Source organism: Paramormyrops kingsleyae, chromosome 1, assembly GCF_048594095.1.
Source record: "Paramormyrops kingsleyae isolate MSU_618 chromosome 1, PKINGS_0.4, whole genome shotgun sequence".
NCBI lineage: Eukaryota > Metazoa > Chordata > Actinopteri > Osteoglossiformes > Mormyridae > Paramormyrops > Paramormyrops kingsleyae.
The window spans coordinates 20,604,407-20,627,488 of record NC_132797.1 but is presented as its reverse complement, the minus strand read 5'-3'; the positions used below and the strand labels follow the sequence as shown (position 1 = coordinate 20,627,488).

Sequence of the window (23,082 nt, the reverse complement as noted above, 5' to 3'; positions counted from 1 at the left end):
CTCTCTCTCTCTCATCAAGGCAGTTAAAAAAGACATCCAGATCGACAGTCAGATGTGTCAATTACAAACAAACGATATATTTAGGCCTAATTAACCAAACATCCATTTGTTTCTTTGATGTAGAATAAATTGAAAACAAAAGGTCCAGATTTAAAAGGATAAATTACACCAGCTACCCTAATAAAAGGCAGACCGTTTACCCTAAAGGAAATCTGGATGCGACAACTCATGTTTATTAACCATTACAGATTACAGCTGAATAGAAAGGGAAAAAGCGAATTTGCAGGTATTTGATTTTTTTATTGTGTAGGTCTTATACAGTCTAAACCTGGAATGATTGCTAACCATAATGGGTTTAGTACTGTGATGTGATAGTAAAAGTTTTGCTTAGTCTCACAAGACAAACATGCAACCCTTGAAAACAAGCTGAAAAATAAGTCCAATATGTAAGACCAGATGAAATACAGTTTGTTGTAAATATGTAAATATGACAAATATACAAAAGTAACTGAAATGCTGAAGGCATGGTTCTAAGGTTTTAGTTTATCATTTTGTTTTGTTACTGTGACAGTAACTCCTTATGGCTTGCCATGAACTAAATATGCTCCTTTGTTGCACATTTTACACAAATTATTGGATACTGAATTCGTAAATATCACAACACAAAGAAAATATTGGATTGGGTAAGTCTGACCCGGCGTCCTGCCCATCATCCAATGCAGTGGCCACCTACATGATAAGTGTCCAACAATGAGGTGTGAAAGGATTGAGGAGCTCAGTCTGAGCCAGCAAAAGCACAACAGTGTGAACACTCAAGTGTCTTTTTAAAGACACTAATAAAAGAGCATTATTTCCATCCACTCTATGTCTCTTCCTGCCTCTCCCAGTCACCTGTGATGCTACATTGTTTATGATTTTTCACATGTGCAATTTCTACAAATTGCTTTGTTTTCTAAAGGAAACAGAAGTTTGAATCTGAGGATCTCTTACTCTACTTTGCAGTGGTAAACAGACATTCGGGCTGGTTTATGCCTGATTTGAAGGATAAAAGTTTGTGTTGTTCCCAAGTGAAAAAAAAACACTGCTCATTCCATTGTAATTCAACAACAATGTCAACAATAATGTAATGTCAATAATCACGTCAGCACCAACCCATTTTCCATAGTTGCTTATTTGCTACAGGGTTATGGTGAACCTAAAGCCTTTTTCCAAGAAGCATAGGGCACAAGGCAGGAGAAAACCCTGGATGGGATGCAGTCCACCACAAGGTACCAATTAATTTTAAGATACCAACACTTAAGTGTTGGGTTTTGGGCTTAGATAAATATATTATTATTTATTTAATTGTGCTACCACATGCAATATTTTGATACCCGAATGTGAGAATAGTATGAGCAAACAATTATTATGATATTCCTTCCTGGTTGAAAACGAAGCACGAGTTCAGGTTAGGATGTTGAAACGAATGCTCAGAATACCATAGATTCCACAAGACCTCAGAAGGTGTCCTGTGGTTTCTAGCACCAAGTCATTAGGAGCAGTTATGGCTGTAATGGTGCTTTTCCATTACCATCAAGAACTGAGCCGTACCCAAGCCGTAATGCAAACTATTGGTTTTCCATTGTAAATGAGGCGAGCTGTGCCTGAGTCATACCCAAGATATAACCACACAAGCAGGGCCTAAACCGTGACTAAACTGAGTTGGTTGCGTCACCACCATCTGATTGGTGGAAATCTATGGAGAAACTGGTGACGTGCATGCATGGACATGCATATATTTTCTGAAGGAAAGATGGGCATATTCTATATATTATTCATTATTAGTAGTATTGCACATCGCAATGCATTGATGCATGTGTATAGCGAAAGCTAGCCTGACTGGTCTGATCCCACAGAAAAGATACTGTTGTAAAAATTGTTGAAAAAGTTCATTCTGGCTATGATAGATAGGTGGCATTGCAGCTTGATGCATATGGGGCTCATCAGTGAGCTTTGGGTGCCCATAACCCTATCGCTGGTTAACTGGTTGGCCTTCCTTGGACAACTTTTGGTAGGAACTGACCACTGAATACTGGGACCACCCCATAAGACCTGCCGTTTTGGAGATGCTCTGACCCAGCTGTCTAGTCATCACAATCTGGCCCTTCTCAGAGTCGCTCAGATCCTTACGCTTGCCCATTCTTCCTGCTTCTAATAAATCAGCTTCAAGAACTGACTGTTCACTTATTTAGCTAATGTATGATGGCACCCTTCAGAGTTGCCATTATAACACAATAATCAGTTTTATTTAATTCACCTTATCAGCGATTTTAATGTTATGGCTCCTTAGTGTATATTTTATTATTTGACTTTATGTTTTAACCCATCATCCATCCATTTTCTGTACCCGAATGTCCCATCAGTATTAAATCTTACCATTGGCAGCAATATTTGTAACATAATCCATTTGTTAAACATTATTTTGTTTTCTAAGAGGGACACAACCCCATTCATAATGAAAACACAACAAAGGCATTAGACAAAACTCAAAATGCTGTCTACCTAGAGTGCTTGTAGTTCTGGCAGCCTGTAGCAGCAACAACCTACTCTTGCTATGGCTTTTACTGACAAAACAAAAACAGATGCTCCAGTATAAATAGCCTAGCAGGATAGTGAACAGGTGCAACGAATGACTGAGAACAACGACAGTCACCTGCCTCTTTTTCAGTGCCTCCCCACATCTGAATGTCCATAAATATTCATTCATAAACACTGGCTTTTTCTGCCACCATAGAAGGGGTCATTTCCACATTTTGCCTCTTTCTGTCTTTCTGCACTTTTTCAAATAAAAAACAGACTATTTGTGGAGGTTCTGTTTTATGTGAAAGGCTAAGTCCCGTCTGAGGTCATATATTTGAAATACTTGTCTTTTATGTTGGTTGACTGGTAGTGCTTCATATCGGCTCAAATCTCAAGTCTAAACTTAGTGTGAATCTCTCAGAACCACCTCTCCGATTTATAGACACACATATTTCTCAGGATTGTTTTTGTGGACTTAACCGTTTTGTTTCAAGTTTTAAAAACACTAGCTCTCTTTTCCTTGATTTCCTTTAGTGTTATACTTTTATTGGTAAATGTGCTTATTTATTTAGTCGCAGGATTGTATTACTGTGGCATGGCTGCGTTTCTTTAAATTATCCAGCAGGATCTAATTATGAAAATGTTGTCAGGGAATCTGCCTCCTCCCAGATCAATTTCTGATTCCTGTGGTTATGGTTCTGCTTGGCCACCTTGTTTATGTTTGCTTCAGAGACTGAGCAGCTACATATTTAGCATTGCAGTAATAACTCAATACCAACACATGGTCTTACCCATTATTTTGATGATTTGGGAAAGATGGTAGACGCTTTGTATGATGTTAGCTATTTTCTATGAATGTTGTTTTTAATTAGGCTTTGCACTTCAAGCTCCATTTGTAAGGCATTTAGCTGAGAATCCACATCAACAGCAAACAGATTTACTAATACATCAGTGCTCTCTTTGTGCTGTCTGACATCTGAAAATAACACGTGGAAAACCTCTAGCAGAGTTTTCATGCACTTAGTTGAGCTTTTCTGCAAGTTACTATCCATCTTCCAATTGCTTATTCTGTCTAGGCTGATCCATTTGTGATACATATATTCTGGAAAACATTTCATTCTGTTCCATGACCACAATTCAGATTTGTCTTGAAGAATCTTATTATTAACCAGCACGTCTCCATGTGATAGAGGTCACCAAATCCACAAAAAGACAAAGAAACTTTGGGGGAAAATGTTACACAGAAGTTGGCATGACATTGTTCATTTTCATGAATTAGCATGCAGAGTGTGAATGCCATCGGTAGCCAAACCTGCTAACAATTTTACTGTTTCTTATTCTAGCACCTCTTATATGCTGCGTAAGTTTAACTTGCTACACCAAGGTCTTAATTATTCACAAACTACTCACTGCACCGTACTGGATCTCACCGAGTGCAGATAAATATCCGTGGAAAGCTGTTTCTCTTTCAGTAATCAGCACAAATATAACAAATATAAACGCCTTTAAACAGCTGTAAGATGCAGTCTTAGGTCATACAATCTCATACAGTCTCCATCATTCCATCAAAACGTACCAAGAAGGTAATCATAGTCATTACATTTGTCCAGCTTTTTAAATAATTATAATCTTATATGTATTTTTCTTTCTAGTGCCATTACTTAATAATCTTCTTAATGTGGTATTAAGAAAATAATAAAGAAAAAAACAGATAAGAAAAGAGGAGATGCATGCATTTTTACATTTCCTGTCTACATTGCAGTTCAGGTTGTTTGAATGATGATATTATGTAACTGTGAAAATGAAAGCTTTATAAATTAGTTGCTATCAGACTGACAATGTATTCCCTGAATGGCCCCATCAACCCTCCCCCCATTAATTCACTACTCCTCCTACACCCCCCCCCCCCCCCCCAACATCTATAGTCTTTACTCCCAATACATACTCACCTCTCCAAAAAAGCTTTTATTAAAAATCTAGCTCTGTAGCTATCTTTTTATGTGTCACCACTCAGTGCATCAATTTTGGGATGATTTATCTCAAAAAGGAACATACCCCACATATATAATGTTCCTGGAAAGTATGAAAAAGATCCCTCAAATACTTTTAGAGTAACTGTGTTCAAGTTCACAATTAAATTGTTTTCTATATTGATTTCCCTTCCCTTTGCTGCCACTAAGTGGAGCTGCTTCAGTTTTGGTGCATTCAGTTTCAAAATTTGACCAGTTCCAGATATTCACCCAGTCAATATGTGTACAAAATCTGAGAAATATCTGTCAAATGCTTTTTGAGTTATCATGTATCGGGTGTCTGAAACTGCCATTCAAATTTTAGCACTGTTTGTTTCAAAATAAAATAAGCCCCAGATCAAAGCTTGAAAAAGATCCATTGAATACTTTTGGAATTATAGCACCAAAACTGAAACAGCTGTTAACTGTTTAAATAGTAAATAGATTGCATTTGAATTTTCACATGAAAATGAAATGTCACTGTCAAAAATCCTAAAGGATTCATTGTCATTTTCTGAACAATAATTGTGCTTTCCATTACACTTGTAAGGGTGTTGCAGTGGGACACTGGTTAGAGTTGTTACCTCACACCTCTGGGACCCGGATTCAAGTCTCTGCCCTGGCTGAGTGTGGGTGGGGTCTGCATGTTTTATTGTTAATGGGAGTTAACGAATCGTCTATAGGTGTGCATGTGTGAGTGTTTGCCCTGTAATAGGTTGTTGCCCCCTCCTGCAGTGCTCCCTACTTTGAACCTTGGCTTACAGGATAGGCTCCATGACCCTGAATAGGACAAGTGGGTACCGAGAATGGATGGATGTATAAAACTTGATGATGTATTATTAGAAGATATCCAACCACCAAGGAAGAAACCTCCCCCTAAATAAAGGTGAAGAAGTGACGAAATGTAAGTTGATGGTACAACGGGATGCATTCTCTGTGGTTAAGTTGGGCTATCATTATTTACATGTTCATATGTTAGGGCTTGTCATCACACTTTTAATAAATAGCCCAGTCAGAGTTTCACCTACACACAATTGATGAATGGGAAGGTGGGAAGATGATTGTTTGTGTGTAACATGAACACCTTTTCCTGTATGATTAAAGATAAACACCCGAAGCAGCTCCATTGTAGCAACTGTATTATGCAGAGTTAACATAGTCAAAGACACAACTTACATGTAGCCAGAATCTTCTGCAGCAACACAGTTATTGGAGAAGTTAGAAATATGATTAGCTAAAGGAAGTAGGTATGTTACTAGCATAATGAAAGCAATTTAGGGCAATTCCATGCAAAGGTCTGTTTGATGTCATATCCTTACCCCGATAAAATGTTACGTATTTCTAATATTTAAATATATGCATTTTGAGGATACATGAAAAGATATGCAAAGTGGCTCATCGATACTAAACTTTACCATGCTCTGAGGCATTTTGTCTGCCAATAGCAGTTCGAATGTCACTTTCATAATCCTGGAATTGCCTTATAACAGTGTACAGTATGAAACTGGTATAACAATGTATGACGCTATTGCTAAATACCTCAAAATACCTTGGCAAAAGTTTTTGGTTTTTGGACAACTTATAGCTCTCTTCGGGTCATTAAATATTGAATGTGCAACAAAACATGACAGCATCGTAATCAGTTTTTTTTTTTTTTTTTTTTGCATTTAAGCATTCCTTTTATATGACGATTGCCTCTGGATTAGAATTAAGGAGAGATGATCTATTAATATATTTTTCACATATAATTCCTTTATATAACATAACATAACATAACAAATGTGAGCCACCTCTCAATATTAAATAAGAAACAGATTTGACAACTTTTGTTACGAACAAGTGTTTCCTTTCTGCATTAATCCATTTGGGATTATGTTCCCTTGTGTGAGTGCGATTTTTAATCTGTCTATCTATGCTATTTATCATCCTGTCATTTTAAAGTCATATACTTGGGCAGCCAGGCAAATCAAGATGATATCCGTAATTCATGATTTTCATTAGTTTTTAAATTTTATGTAAATTCTTGCAGTCCCTTTCTCGATTTTGCCAAAGATCACTGGCCTATTTTCTGTATTCAGTGTTTCTTTGCGTGTGTTCCTGTAATCATTTTTAATCAGCAGTGCCTGTATGATATATTCAGCCCTTTGGAATTTTTGTGCTTATCTGTTCTATATTTGCCTGTTCTGTCTTTGACTACATTTGAAAGTCTAGGGTAATATGCTACCAGATTTAAACAGATTTTTAAATCAATTTAATGTTTTGAAAACATCACCAGTATTTATCTTCTAACACATCTGGTATTATAGAATAGAATAGAAGAGAATAGTGATCCCATCTTGCTCACTATGAGACACAGACACATATGCAGGTGACAGCAATCTTGGGGGCCACAGAGCCTTGCTCAGGGGCCTTAAAGTGGCCAGGACAAGCAATCAGAGAATGGATGGATGGATGGACGGACAGACAAAGCATGGTTTGTAAATAACTGTTCTTACAGTATTTCATGTTGTTTCATCCTCAATACACTGATCCCACTGTGGGTTTCGGAACCTTGTTTGTCCAAACAAATAAAAGTGATCCTCATATAATATTCTGCAAACGCCACGTTTCACAGCAGGGACAGTAATGTCTGGATGATGTGTTGCTGATGAGGAGGTTTCACATGACATAAGGCTTTACACTTAGATCACATGATTCAGCTTTACTGCTGTTGGACAGCATCGGTGTGGTAGCTGTGTGTATGTGTGTGTGTGTATGTGTGTGTATGTGTGTGTTTACCCTCTGTGGGACTGGCATCCCATCCATGGTGTCCCCTGCCTTGTGTCCTGTGATGAACTGGCATCCAATCCATGGTGTCCCCTGCCTTGTGTCCTGTGATGGACTGGCATCCAATCCATGGTGTCCCCTGCCTTGTGTCCTGTGATGGACTGGCATCCAATCCATGGTGTCCCCTGCCTTGTGCCCTGTGATGGACTGGCATCCCATCCATGGTGTCCCCTGCCTTGTGTCCTGTGATGAACTGGCATCCCATCCATGGTGTCCCCTGCCTTGTGTCCTGTGATGGACTGGCATCCAATCCATGGTGTCCCCTGCCTTGTGCCCTGTGATGGACTGGCATCCCATCCATGGTGTCCCCTGCCTTGTGCCCTGTGATGAACTGGCATCCCATCCAGGGTGTCCCCTGCCTTGTGTCCTGTGCTTCCTGCTCCTGGCCTCCAGTAACCCTGAACAGGATAAGCAATATGGGTGATGGACGGATGGATAGATAGATAGATAGATAGATAGATAGATGGATGGGTGTTTATCTCGACCACAGACACTTTTTCTCTCACTTCCCTTTTTGCAAATATAGTAATTTGCAGTTCAGCCCTCAGGGACCCCCAGATAGGAATTTTGTGTTCTTGATTGTTTGTTTTGTTCATGATTGTTTGGTTTGTTCTTGATTGTTTGGTTGTGTTTTGTCTGTGGACTGTCTGGGGGGGGGGGGGGTGGTCCCTGAGGACTAGACTGAGGAGCACTGGGCTAAATCCATGTTCCGATGCTGTCACATGGGCATTTTTCTCCAGTCTCGGCCATGGACCCTCTTTAGAAGCATTAGACACCCTCTGGCTACCATGGGCCTTTCTGCAGCTTGTCAGCTCCTTGGTCATACTGGACTTTTGCTTTGACTGTAGTGCCCAATTATAGGATGTTACAGGGACAGATGCATTTAATCTATTGAGCTGTGGGTTTCATTCTTCCCTTGGATCCTTGTGATTGGCTTTGAAAGGTGCCCCTTTAATCCCACAGTCTTAACCAATATGTAATGATTTCGTTAAGATTAGTGATTTTTCTTGTGTGTTTCTGTGTAACCCATCCAGGGTGCACTCTGCCACATGTGCTGTGCATCCTGGGATTGGATTGATGGTTATGAAAACTGGATGGATGCAATGGAATGGATTATCTGGTAAAGGTAAATCATCTTCCTTTTTTCACTGGACTTATTTTTTCAAGCCCCAAATATAAATGATCAGTTTAAATATAATGTAAAAAAATAAATAAAATAAATAAAAAATAATACACCTTTCAGATAGCAATGTTATACATTACAAATACTTTAAAATGTTTTCCAAGTATATACACATAGTGATGAAATGCCTTTGTCAACCAATCTGAAGATAATGCACACAAGAGAAACCCCCTGTGAGAAAGAGACTGAAAAATTCAACAAGGAGCCAGTTAATGCATCTTCAGAGGTCTCACCATAGAATGACATGGCGACAGCTTGTGCTGCAAAAGGTTTTAGCAGTTTCACGTTGTCACAATTAACCTCTTTCATGTTATATTCTAATAGTTAAGTTTTAGCATTAGCACTGGCTTAGACATGTTACCTATTTAGCATAAACTTATCCAGTGCAATGTACAACTGAGAAAACTAATCCCTGGAAAAAGTGGATTTTAAGGCCTTTGTGGGAAATCGGTCTGGCATGGACGGGATTTGTACCAATGACCTTAGTTATGGGAGGTCAGTGCTAAGCCACTTAGCCACACACTGCATCAACAGAGGAATATGTTGGCTCCAAAATGTCAGAGAAAATTCAGAGGAAAAAAAATCTTTAAAAAGACCTTTTTAAATGGAAAACAAGGAAACTGCGTAAGTAAATTTGGCTACAATTAATGTTATGGATATATTTAAACTACAATAGAACACCGTGTTCTTAATTGTTTGGTAGTTACTGTATGCATCTTCATTAGATTTAGTTCCGTAACACTTTTGTGCAGTTCATCTGTATCCTAAATGAACTTACTAATGAATTATGCGACATTATGCTTCTTAAATGTCTTTGGAATACTGCCTTTCAGTTCATGCCTTGTATCCTAGCCTAAATCATATTTGCTGTCTGCGTGCTCAGTTTGTCTTTGACAATGTGCCAATTAATCATCTACATGACAGCCTGTCTCCCAAAGAGGCTAGGAGAAACTTCAGTGTCCTTTTTCCTTTAGAACATACCCAGCCCATAATAAAACCAGATGCTTTACAAAAGCACAAAGGCTTTGTATTCTCAATAACAATCCAACTTTCATTCCACTTCTCTCGTCTTGTCTTCTTATTTATGGCAGAAGTTAAAAACAGTGCAATGTCTAAATTAAATATAACATATTGTGTATGTTCCCTGTGATGGGCCGGTGTTGCATCCCGGATGCCATGCTGCCTTGTGCCCTATGCTGTCTGGAATAGGCTCCAGTAACACCCACTACCCTGTCCAGGACGAGCGATTGGCAGATCGAACTGCAAGTCTAACCTTTATCTTGCTGCTTCCATTCTAAAGCTTCACTCATAGTGGTTCTGTCATATGGGTTAATCAGAGGCAGCTGTGGGTAAGGCCTCAATGATCATAGTTCCCTGAAGGCTCAGATGGTCAGTTTTCAGTAGTACCAATGGTTTAGCAGTGCATCTTGCCATTCTTTGTCTTATTTTTCTGGATACATGTACCTTTTAAAGTCCTGGCTGTTCCCTGTTTACAGTATCTATAACTCGGCATACGCTACCTAAGGAAATCCCAGTGCAAACTCATACACTGAGGCCCATTTGCTTAGCGTTGTTTTGTTTAATTCTGTGACTTATAAAAACATTTTTATATGTTTAGGCACCTGGATGGTTATGGTTCTGGCTTCTGAGAAGTCGGTTATGGTTAGAATACCAAAAAATGAGCCCTCATATCTCTTTCTTCCAAAGGTGCTAAGGTATGTTGTCTATAATCACGGCAGTAGCACATGTGTTCAATTATATTCGTTATGCCAAAGTCTCCGTTTTGAAGAAGTTTAAGGTTCCATTGTTTATGTTGGCAGGACTCCATCCAGAAACAACAGAAACAATCTTGGACAAAATGCTTTTTGAGAAACAGATTGATTTCGCTTAACTGTGAAAATGTTACAAAACAAATACTGATACAAGATAGCTTTATTTCAAAAGTGTTTACACCAATTTAGCCATGGAAGGAATGAACAAGGAGAGGAGATGAGGGTTTTTTTCCCAAGCATACTTTTAAAAATGTGAACTTTAGTAGAAACAACAGACAATTACAAGAAACTGTAAAAAATGGGAAATGGCATTTAAAAAGCTGTTCCAGCAGTTTTGTTCGAAGTATAAAACATTTGCATGCAATAAAGCCAGCTTTAAAATCAATGTAGCTAAAAATTCTTTAAAATTACAAATAACAAGCATACATGTGTAGTTAACTGGAATTGTTACAGTTACTTCTTCTCTCTTTATATGACTTTATATATTTTGTCAACATTTATTTCATCCTGGCACCTTAACTGTCATTTATGATGCATATAAAAATTATATTGCCATGGGATTTTGCTTATACCATTTACTGTGTTTTATTTATAGTCTATTTGTGGTATAACAAATGTGGATTATATTATTACAAAAAATCAAAACGCATCATTTTTCATAAAAAAAAACAGGGAGTTTGAAATGGAAGCAGGAATTAAGCATTCTGCTATAAGCCATTTTCACTGTAAGCTGAACCAGAGTATTACATCGTATGTAAATCAGAAAGTCATATGGAAGATCTTTCCTTGTGCAACAGAATTGCATAATGTGCCATAACATTTTAAATGTTCAAATAAATGGCAACTCCCTTTTTCAAAAGGTCCAAACGTAACACAAGGATCACGGCTGGACGGCTCGCTCAGCAAGCCTGTCTTGTCTGTGGCTGGATTGAGTTCACAAAAATCATTCTGGAAGCATTTTCTCCAAAATGCAGTGCCAATATGGATGTGGTGCCAGCACTGGAGTAAGGGGTACATTAACTCATCTGGGGGGTAGATTAACTTAACTGGGGGCTCTAATCTCACATGAACATGCATACTCAGGTTTTCCTGATTTAACTATCAATCCCTGATGCGTTCCAGGGCCCTGGGATAGGAGGAGGAGGTAAAGATCACACGCTGATTCCAGCACGCTGCTGCTCCCACCACAAGACTAACCACCTCAGGGATGAGAACCCGAATGCAGTCATAAAGGTGGGTGATACCTCAGCACCACACTAGTCTGAATGGAACAGTATGAGTCTTTTCTGGTGGCTGGAGTGCAGTCCTGCCCTAAGATAACCTTTGCATTAATCTGTTCCTGACAGGAGTCATCCAGTATTACACTCTAGCAGGACTCCACCTTATTTAACAATCAAGGTAATTGTAAGCTCATATGTAAATGAACATGCGCGAGTACGAAAACAAAAATAAATGCATGCTCATAATGGAATACATGAATTCCATTGTCTTCACTGTTTAGCAGCAAAAGCAAATAAAAATACATAGATAATACATAATTACAACAAAAAAAAAACTTACCACGGTTAATAGGCAATGTAAATTATGCATTAAATAGTAGCAATTACAAGTTGCGTTAGCTTGTGGAAATATGTCATTCATGCACATTTAAAATGTGTCTAAGTATTCTTTTAAAATAAACATAGTTTCAGTCTTCTGAGGAAGAAACTGAAGCCTCTGAATTTCTATAACCTTATGTGGCAGAAGGTAATTGTAAATAGTATAGATATATGTATGAACATTTTTAATTCAAAGACTGGTTGTTCTGATTCCCTAGTTTAAAATGAAATATAATTATTGCTTATAACAAAAGCTGTTATACACAATTTTAGCATCCTCCAGGGACAGTGGTAAAAATGGTTAAGGTCTGAGATTTCCACAAATTCAGTACAAAACACCACACTAACAACAATCATTCTGTCTTTCACTATGTTTACTTTATAGCTAGTCTAAATATATATGCATTTTCTGAGCCCAGGCATAAACAATCAAATTGAAAAGTTTGTGCTAAGCGTGCATTTCTGCTTTGCAAGATCAAGGTGTAGGGTATTCTCAGGCTCAACCATAAGCGATATTTTTTACTGTCGACAACAGAAACCAGTCTGAATGCTAAACAACACAGTTGTCTTAAAAGCAAGAGATCAAATTTAAAAAATGATAAAAAATAAGTGTTAAGAAATGTTTATAATGGCCCTCACGGGCGACATATACTGTAGCATTATGTGGTAACAGTAATCATTGTCTTATCGTTACAAAACCTAAGAATATACTATGGATGAATATTGTAAGTGTATAGGAATAGTGCAAACTTCTGTTAGCTGATAAATGGGATTACTGCAACGGTGAGATTGCCTAAGGATGTTTGGGGATACCGGCTTCATCCTTGCTATGCCAGAAAGAGTCATGGACTCCTCTGCCGGCCGTCTTTCTGCGTGTTTTTTGTTCTGCCGGCTTTTGCTGAGCTTCCTGTGGATGGACTCAAATCCTTCGTGGTGAATTTGGGGCCTTTGTGATGTTGCGCCTGCAGTCGTTGTTCCCAGCGCTGCACGGAAAGAAAAATAGAATCTCAAGCAATTATTACTGTTCTGAGTGACATTCCAAGCCATTCTTATACATGTAGAATGCTAAAGTTGAGTGAGGTTTTACTGTTATTTTAAAAATATTTACAAATGTTACAAAAATGTAAGATTTTCCATTTATTTACAACAAAACAACCATCAATTATAAAAATAACGACTATTTGCCAAAGAATTATCTATTGCCTACAGGCCATTCACAATAAAATGGACTTATGTCAAACGGAACATTTTAAATTATTTGCTACACATAAAACACTCCGGGTTTAATATTACCATACACATCACTAGTGTTACTAAAAAGCTGCTATCATTCTGGCATGCAGGCAGCGATCTAAGTAGGCGTACTTAGGGGTAATAGGGGGGTAATAGTGAGAACATGTAAAGCAACGATTGCAAAACTGGCAATAAAGCATCAACTTTAAACGAAATTCGTTCCTCTTACCTACACACTCAGGATGCATATCTGCTACATATAACTGGGTTATTATACCAAAACTAAAACAATTCTTTCTCAAAAAATCAGGTCTACTGATGACTATAATTTCAGTAATAAGCTACGTACAGTATATGTAAGAGATATGTAGGTCTATAGCAGTCATTCATCTTAATTTTCTTGTGAAGTTGCACATTCTTCCAAACTGCAGTGGAAAAAAGGGCTCACCTTGTATCTTTTCACAAGCTGGTCTTTCCACCTCTCCACCAGACATCCCTCCAGCAGCATCAGCCTGGAGTAACAGAGACACGCAGGATGCTCCAGTTTACTATCAGTCATGATCGGTCCCAACTCAAGCGCGCATTCCGCACTCTTATTAACGGGCCAGTTTAACATGAAAAATAACGTCCCTAAACGTAGCAAACATGTTTATGAACGTGACGGCGGCGCTTGAAAGGGCTGATCAGATTTTTTTAATTCGTTTTTGACTCTTTAAACTCAACTGCCTCAAGAAATAGATCAGGAAACATGAGGCTTAGAATTAAGGAGAAAATGTGGTCATTTGCATGTTTAGAGAAATCAGTGTCCCGTCTCGTGTGAAACAGCCTTAAGCAGGCATGTCTGCCTCTTACCTGGAGCGAAACTCATAGCACATGATGATAACCTCCTGGCTGGCTTGCAGCTGCGGGCAGGAGCATGAGGAATTGGTGATCAGAGGGACGTCTCCTCTCTGGAGTGGGAGCGAAGACTTGAAAACTTCCTTCACTTCCACCGCTGTTGTAATCTCCTGGCAGCCGGTTCGAGTTACACTTTTAACTTTTGCACGGATAACTGCAAGAATAAGGGTATAGCGCTTCATTTCGTTAGAAGACTTATTTACACACATTGGTAATCCTAGATTTAGGGCAATAACGCCTATGATTGAATTAATCATTAAAAGCATACAGAAATGTCATACAAAAATAACATTACGCGGGATGCTGGTTCAGTTCATTATAGTTTATTTTTTGCATAGGCCTAATTATATAAAGAAATACTATTTAAAAACGTAATTTTAATCCAACTACCAGGCACATGAGTCATTTTATATGTTTATGACTTTAGAAAATGGGAGTACTTACCATAATTGTACTTTTTTTCCATATATGTATTTAAAGTTGCTTTTATTTTTCGGCATTTGCATCGATCTGTTTAAAAACAATACATGCTATTTATCTAACTTATTGTGCGTAAAAAGTTAATAGGCCCAACACTTGATGATAACTCACCGGGATTCTTGCAATCTGAAATTTGTTGTCGGTCCAATGTACCATCCTTGGAAAAATCAACCCATTTAAAATCTGGGGGGGGAAAGTATGGAAAACGGTTAGAAATCAAATCACCGATTTGTTGTAGGTCTTGATACAGGTCTTGAGTGACGTTTTGTAGATTTTGGGAAGCATCATTATACTGTCTTTTCTTACATCGGTTAAGTCACGAGATTTACCTTCAGGTAAATCAGTCACAATGGCTTCAGGTGAAATGCAGACACCTCGGTCGTACACAGGTAAGTCATCGCAAGCTAGGCTGTCCGGCCAGCTGTGGTTATAGCGCCGTAACACCGGCTCGCAGCCGTCCCGGGCTGTCTGGCACACCGACTTGCATGGTCGGATGGGGTCGTGGAGGAACTCCAGGGTGCATATTGGAGCGTACATGGCGCACAAGAAAAAGCGCAGCGCTGGGCTGCAGTTGAAGTCCACCAGCTCTTCATACTGCCCGATCGCCAGTATGGCGTTTTCCTGCGTACTGTGGTGGAGATGATTGGGCATCCGGGTTATGTTCCAGGGCATGCTCTTGCACATGGGGATATTAATGGTCTCGCAGGGTGCACCGTAGGACAGCACTCCAGCATATATCCACAAAAAGACAACGGCGTTCACCATCGACAGCATGTCAATCCCGATTAGTCACCTGCAGCAAATCACTACGGATCTTCAGTCAGAGGCTCGTTGATCCCGCAATGCAGTCCACGCATGTACAGGGTGTCCCTTACAATGAATCCCACGAAATTGTCTGTAGGTAAAATAAAGGCGATTTCATGTGTCTGGATTGAAGGGAGCGCTTACAGGACTCCTGTTACAGGAATTGCACAACTTGATTTAGCGTGGGATGAATACCAGCACCACTGGTGACGCGGGTCCTTTCCCAGTCCTTTTTGGTTGCATAATTTGTTATTTTATACCTTCTCTTGTCAAGTGTTACCAGTCCGAAGTTAAACTCTCATCATCTCTGGTAAACGCTGACCTGCAGATTATCTCACTGTACCTGTTTCTACCAATGTGTCAGATCTGCAGCTAGGATTAACATTTAAGGTGGAAACACGAACTGTTTAAACGCCCCTGCCCGTCACCCACTCCCACACGCGGTCTCTTTCACATGACATGCTTTCCTCTGTATTTCTGATTCCCGTCATTCCGATCAGGCGCACAAAGCCATGGAAAATAACTGAACTCTGTAATACACGTCGTCTTAAATACAATATAGTATGACGCATTATAGCCTAGTATTTTAAGTGCAATACTGAAGAATAAAGCGTACAATAAGTAATATATGTCTTCAAAATAAGTATATTCAAAGGGTTTAACAGGTTATGTGTATAGAATGTAACAGATTAAAATTAAATGGAAGAAAAATATTCAAACAAGTTTTAAAGTAGCCTAGGTCTTATTTAATAAATCATTGACTCTTCTCAGCAAAATCTTAATGTGTACAGTGTACATTCATTGTTGTGTATGGCTTCTATAGAAAATAACTGTAGCTCATTGCTGCCGAATACCTTTCACATTCACAATATCTTCTACATGTAGGCCTATACTTTACCAAGCTAATAAAACTGAAGTCAACTAGCATGTTCCTGCTAGATTATTGTAATTGCAAAACCCACTGCATTAACAATGGAAATGTCTGTTTTGCTTATAATACAGAATACCCTGCAACATTTCATATGTAGGTCTAGTTAAAGTTGAATACATAAAATCGCAGGTTTTATTGGTATGCTTTACATTTTCTAGTACACTGTGACTTGTCAACCGTATTGTTTTGTGAAATTTTAATGTTTATCATTGGCTTGCATTCTGTATGTGTTGATGCCGAATTCTGTCATGCAGCGTTAGCTCATGCTTCGACTGGCTCATGCAAGAAATCTTATGTAAATCTATATTATTCCATTATCAACCTAAAATTAACTGCATCAAAAGTGCCGGGATAGTTTGCAAACCCTACAGACTATTCACAAGGTAATAAAACTGTCACATACATGTAAATGCATGTTCATGTGTGTGCAGACTTGTCTTCAATTGAAAATCTCATGTCAGGCGGCTGGGTAAAGTTTGCAGCCCTACTCATGCTTAGGCCTGCATGCAACTCATATCTTCTGGATTCCTATTCTATTTTCTATAAGCAGTTTATCATATTAAACTTATTTATAATAACTTTCCAAAAATCTATGGTAGGATTTGGATATTGTTGGCTTGTTCGTGTTGAACAACGGTGACAGATCATGGCTATTTCAGTGTGAGTATTCTTGAGTATTCTTGAGAGTACCTTAAATCACCTCTGCTGGCATCTGGCACAGCGGAAAATTGAGGAACGCGGGTCTGCCGTTCCTGTGTCCTGCACTTCTCTCGTTCCGTCAGAGAGACCGGATACAGCTTGGGCACAACAGGTGCTTGACAACTTTGTCCCCTTTAATCACTTTGCTGCTGGCTTTCAGCGCGAGGGCTTCTATGTGTAAGTCACACACTGGGGTAGTATTAATAGGTTTGCATAACAGAGGCTGGCTAAGTAAATCAAAGCCTTATTCACGTTTGTTTTTAGGCGCTAAGCCAGTGCCAGTAATAGGTAAAGGGCAGAGACATAGTGCTAAACAGTTTATCTCTGGCTAGTGACTGGCGGCTTGATTCCTACGTGATGTTCAGCCATATATGAACCTTTGGGTACCACTTGAGTTTCAGGTTAATAAGCTGTTGCTAGCCATTTGGTAAAATATTAATAGATAGAAAGATAACTTAACAAACATTTCAGTCATATAACATATTAGAGTCATATTTTGCTCCTGGTATTTACAGTTTGTAAAATCACTTGGAAATATAATGCAGTGGGTCAGTAAGCAAATGCAGAAGTGAGATATAACTGAGTAAGATATCTTTGTAATATATCTGTAAATTTGATTATAAGTGAATCTTTTTATTTACTAATATATTATTAAATGCTCATTAACCATTAAAGATCAGACCTTGGAATATTAAGAACATTGTACTTGCAATGCTTACATTTTATTTCTACAGTATTTAGCTTTATATGTCGGTGCCTAAATTTAACGGGGATTCTCTGGTTATAACTATTAATACAAAGCCATTGATCTTCTAGCAACTTACCTGGGTCAATAAAAAATCATGAGATCATCATTTTTATTTTCAATGCTTAAACGTTTGTTGTAAGTCTTGCTCCTTATTTAGAAATGTACTTACATGAAGTTTGCAGAAATCCTGCGCAGTATTTTTGTACAATATGACCATTGCAGCCTACTCTGGAACACTATGAACACAGTGAGTGAGTACTTACTGAAGATGTAAACATTCTTAAATATTCTTTGCCTTTTATCAGCTGATATCTTGGGCCCCGTCCTGGAAAGGCAAACATCTGACTATCGTTATCGTCACTGTCAAAGGGTCTTTTAAAGTTGTTTTTGTCTCCCTGCATGCTGCCTCGTTAAGAGAGAAACTGCAAACTTATCTCTCGGCTTGTGACAAAAGTTCTGAACACTGGCAGAGTTTTATCCAATATTAGTCACAGATTTTGTGGTAATGCATCTTACAGGGGTTTGCCCTCAAAAAGTGTAGTTTTAAACAAATTATTTCTTTTCTTGCTGTGTTTACCGTTTCCATGGAAACAGCTCTTTAGAGCTTTTTGGGGATTGCCTGTCAGGAAACGTGCCCTCTTTCCTAATTACAGAAAAAGATAGTGAGATGTAAAGCGGGGTGTTTTTTTCCTTTTTGACTTTCCCTGCGTGTGTTGCTCTGCTGTCTCCTGTTTGGTCCCACAGGTCATAAAGAACTCTTTTCCTTTGCAAAATAAGAGCGCTGTCAAAATGGAAACATTTCTCTCGAACAATTTTCTTCTCCTTTTACAAGTAAATGGCCAGATGCACCTGATTCCCTTCTCCCAAACATACTTACGTATTTGTAGTATTTCCCCCTGTATTTTAATAGCCCTCCACACACGGAGTAGTGCATGACATTTTGCCTGTGATCTGCTCTTCCTGCAGATCTGGTTTGGGAACAGCAAAGCTATCCTGAGGTGACTTGAAACTGTTCATTTTTCACACTGTGCCTTCAGCAATATGAAACCTTATGATACTTTCAAGTTTCTTCTCAGGCAGGTACATATTTAAACTGACACATTTTCAATTCCAGTTTTTCATCAAAGATTGCATGCATTTATTACACCTGGGTCTCTTTTATAACACTTGTCATTCACTATGTTTTCAATAGTCTATAAGAACATTTTAAAGAATGAGTTGATCAATATTCCCATGAATGTTGATAATGAGACTACACTATAACTGGAATAAAAGTAATGGAAATGCATAAATTGGGTAAATGAAGTACCTTTTTATCAGATGATCCTCAGAATGAATTAAACCCTCACTGTTTTTGAACTGTTGCACTGTCATCCAACCTGGTAAACTTGATGAATATTCATTCATTTTACCACAGCAGCCATCAATTGTGATGAATGACAAGAGCACCTGCTTAAAATTCTTAGAATAGCCAGAGGTTACAAATAGCTACCTGGAAAAAAAAAGCTTAGAAGAATTCAATTTTCTATTGAAGATGATAGTTGGGGTTTTGTAACTGTCCATAAAGACAGAAGTCTTGTGGCTGTGTGACCACTGCTATCGTGACAGACATTACAGCGTAGTCACAGACGCTATGTATGTTATCGTGACAGACATTACAGCGTAGTCACAGACGCTATGTATGTTATCGTGACAGACATTACAGTGTAGTCACAGATGCTACAGTATGTATGTGATTAGCCCTTTTTGGTTAACATGCTTCAGATGAGCTTCAGCTACATTTTCCTCTTCATGCAGTCATGTACTATATACACTTTAGGCCAAAATGTGGAAACACTTCCCATTTTTGCCATTACGCTTTAAAAATGACTACACAAATTTTGGTAGTAATGTTTATAAACAATCAAAGGATGTTACAAATATCATACTTCAGACAATTAAATAAGTAACTGGATCAACAGTTGAATAAAGTTCTGCAATCTCTAAAAATTGGAAGGGCTTCCACAATTTTGGCCACTAGTGTACTGTATGGCCTTTATAAAAATTAGTTAGCTATGACTGCTTGCTTTATTGTTACATCACCAAATACTTCATTTTTAAGTATCATTGACTCCTCCCTTGCAGTGTGAGTTGATAAGGACTGGGGGATCCAGACGTTTCTTTGCTTAATAGAGAAGCCTTGGTCATTTGCACTGGTAGCAGTACTCAAAAATCGAAATGAAAAACTTTATTTGATTGCTTATAAACAAGTTTATTAATAAAACGTTCAACAAGAAGGTTGTCATGAAGTCCACCAGATGCTTAACAGAAAATATAGTGGTGAAAATTGATATTGGCTGATATTGTGATGTATTAATTTTTCATAGAGTAGGAATTATATACACAAAATAATCAAGGCCTTTGAGACGTTGCGTATGCAAAGAAATTTAGCACATATGGGAAAAAAATACAATTTACAATATCAACAACTCAGTTGATATATCAATGAATGACAATAGATGTTGTTTACATTCCAAAATGGTGATATTTACCAAAAGATATATTACATACAGTTTTATTCTACTTACATGTATGCTACTATGTAAAATTCAAAATTAAGAGAACCATCCTTTCAGGTCTTTTAAGTTGTATGTTTGCAGCTTTGAATTGGTGGAAGGTAGTTTCTTTTTGTTTGTAGCTCTTTAGTTGGACTGATGTATGATAGTTCATTTACTATTTACATTGTGTCATTATTACAATGGGATGTTATTCACTCTCAGAAGCAGATTGACACCTATAAGATTGCAGGGAAGTACATATGAAGAGTCTTCTCACAAATTCCATCAGATTGTAGAAAGGGTAGAAAACGGAGCCCTTGTGTGCACCTGTGAGAACAGTCATTTGATTTAATTGTACATATTGTTATGAAGGTGAGACCTGGACTCATGTTCTGCTGGCATGCTTCAGATGGGCTTAAGTTTGAGGTATTTCAAACCCAGCTTCACGGGTCCCCTGGAGTACATATTGACAAGCGTTTGAGGAAGTCGTTTTCCCACTTGATCCTTTTAAGTAGACCTCAGGGACTTCCTTAGGATGCCCATTCCAATGCACAAGTAAATGACCAGGCAGTGTTTGTGTTAGCAACGCTCGCATCACACTGTAGTATCCAAGGGCAACTTCCTCCCTTAGGGGAACTTCCATCATAATCACAAGACAGATTCTCTGACCCCTTTTGGTTATTTAATCTTTTGGAAATCGATTAACGTCAGAGGAACACATGGACATATTGACATGCATAAAGACACTGAAATAGCTGTTGCCAACATAGATAAGTTCACAAAAGAGGCAAGTGATTTCTTACATTGGCGAGGAATCAGTGAGTGTTAAAATACTTTCAAAATATTCCTTTGGTAAATATTTAATTTTGCTTTTGATGGAAACAATGAATACTTTAAGATTTAAGGAAATCAGTTTTAAAAATCAGTTTACACTATTTGAATTATAAGAGAATTCAGCATGTTCAGTGAGAGATTAAGATTACCTAGATGCACCACTGAACGAAATCATTCCTGCCTGTGGCTAGCTCTCTTTTCAACTCCTCCATCTAAGCACAAGTACACACTGCACTAGAAGTATATACCTCAATTTTTCTGTAATATATTAGGATATTTGTATATTGTTTATATACTGAGTTTTTGTATTATTAGAGCCATTTGTAATTTTTGGAATTTGCAATATTCCGTATTATTTAATACTGGTATTTTAATTTTAACTTGTTAATTATTTTCTTAGTGTCCTGAAGCAACTCTAACCGCATAATTTCCTCAGGGATTAATAAAGTATTCTGATTCTGATTCTGAATGGAAAGATTAAAAGTCTTTTTGGTGTTTAGAGTACTGCGAATGAAAAGCTCAGTTAGCTAGCTGAATAAAACTGAATAAAATGGCTAGTTAGTCCCAGAGCCACATTCTAACTCCTAAGTTATGAAACTGCTTTCTGGCTAAGGAGGCCTTTAATAAAGCAGGATTTAATCCCTCTCACGTGCAGACATGCTTCCTATCTTTCGGACACCAGCTGTTCACATCAATTGTTGTTGGAAGTACAGAAAGATGTGGGTGGATTTCAAGTTCCTGCTCACTGTCCTTCTACATTGTATTATTCTTGTGTATTGTACATATACAATATAGATATATCATCTATGTAGGTTATTTTTCCTCATCATTCTGTTATTTGTTATTTGCAGTTTATCGTTATTATATATTATAGTCTGAAGGAAGGTACGCAAGTAAGCATTTAATTGTGCTTGTAGGAGACCGCCGCATGGCTCAGTGGGTTGGGTGTAGTTGAGTGCTGCACACTCATCCTATTGAGCCATGCGCCAGTCAGGGGAACAGAAATAACACACTAGGGCCAAAGACAATGAGACGACAACGGGGACGGCTAGCGATGGCTGCTGGCTAAACGAGGAAGAAACACAAGGACGGGGTCAGGTGGGCACTGACCCTGACAAACCCAGAGTGTGGGTCACTGCTTTAGATCATCTTACTGTATTTTCAGAGCCTTGGGATGTTCAGATATATTGGGCAGAGAGGCCCTCTGGTGCATCACGAGAATCCTGTACACGGTGGGGAGACCGTTTGGTCGTGTCTTACCTCATTTTTCAACATTTTCTGAGAACGTTTTTGACTTCTGTGGACTGGCTTATTTTTGAGGACTCACCAAGCCCTCCCCAAACCGCCAGAGCTCCGTGGCCCAGGGGAATACTGGACTGAACCAGTGCCGGTTCATTGACTGGAGGTTGGGAACCCTCGATGAAAGGAAACAAAAAAAAATGCAGCTAGAACAATGCTTCTTTGTGTTTTATTTGTATTAATAAAATATATGAAGTGAACTAGTATACAGCCAAGTAATCAACAGTTGTACTGAAGTGACAGTAAAACAAAGAAATAGGTAACTAACTGATAAATACTTCATACTTGCTTATTTGATTAATATATGTGCTCAACAGCATCCAACCAGTACATGTGTATGGATTCAAACACAATGCATAATGGTTTTATATGGCACCATAACTAAGACGTGCACCCTATATTGATCTTTTAGGAGAAGCTAACATTCAAGAAAAGTGGGTATTTAGATTGCATTGGAAATAAAACAGGTGGGGCAGCCATTCCATTTCTGTTTTATCACAAAATATTACCATCATGAAAAATAAACACTGAATAAGGTCTCAAGGTGCATGCTAAGCAGTATGCGTGGTTATCTGAAATCTGTGCTGTTTATCTAGTGTCCAGTAACTGTTTCAACTCTTCTGACACTCTCTCAAATTAAGTATTGGGCTAGTTGTAATTTGTTGATTCTGCT

At 38.3% G+C, this 23,082-nt stretch overlaps 1 protein-coding gene across 1 annotated transcript; it reads right to left on the bottom strand.

The window, feature by feature from the left end:
• Positions 1–10,491: 10,491 nt before the first annotated feature.
• Positions 10,492–15,788, bottom strand: LOC111841563 (secreted frizzled-related sequence protein 4). The gene is made up of 6 exons (XM_023807398.1): positions 14,887–15,788; positions 14,669–14,740; positions 14,522–14,587; positions 14,033–14,231; positions 13,629–13,692; positions 10,492–12,930 (listed from the first exon to the last, which is right to left on the bottom strand). The coding sequence occupies exons 1-6, from the start codon at positions 15,329–15,331 to the stop codon at positions 12,790–12,792; spliced, it is 987 nt and encodes a 328-aa protein (XP_023663166.1). The 5' UTR covers positions 15,332–15,788; the 3' UTR covers positions 10,492–12,789.
• Positions 15,789–23,082: the final 7,294 nt, after the last annotated feature.

Coding starts and splice junctions, on each gene's coding strand:
- LOC111841563 (XM_023807398.1), bottom strand. CDS start 15,331: ATGCTGTCGATGGTGAACGCCGTTGTCTTTTTGTGGATATATGCTGGA. Junction 14,741..14,886: donor TGTGACTGATTTACCTGAAG/GTAAATCTCGTG, acceptor TTCCCCCCCCAG/ATTTTAAATGGGTTGATTTT. Junction 14,232..14,521: donor GGAAAAAAAGTACAATTATG/GTAAGTACTCCC, acceptor TTATTCTTGCAG/TTATCCGTGCAAAAGTTAAA.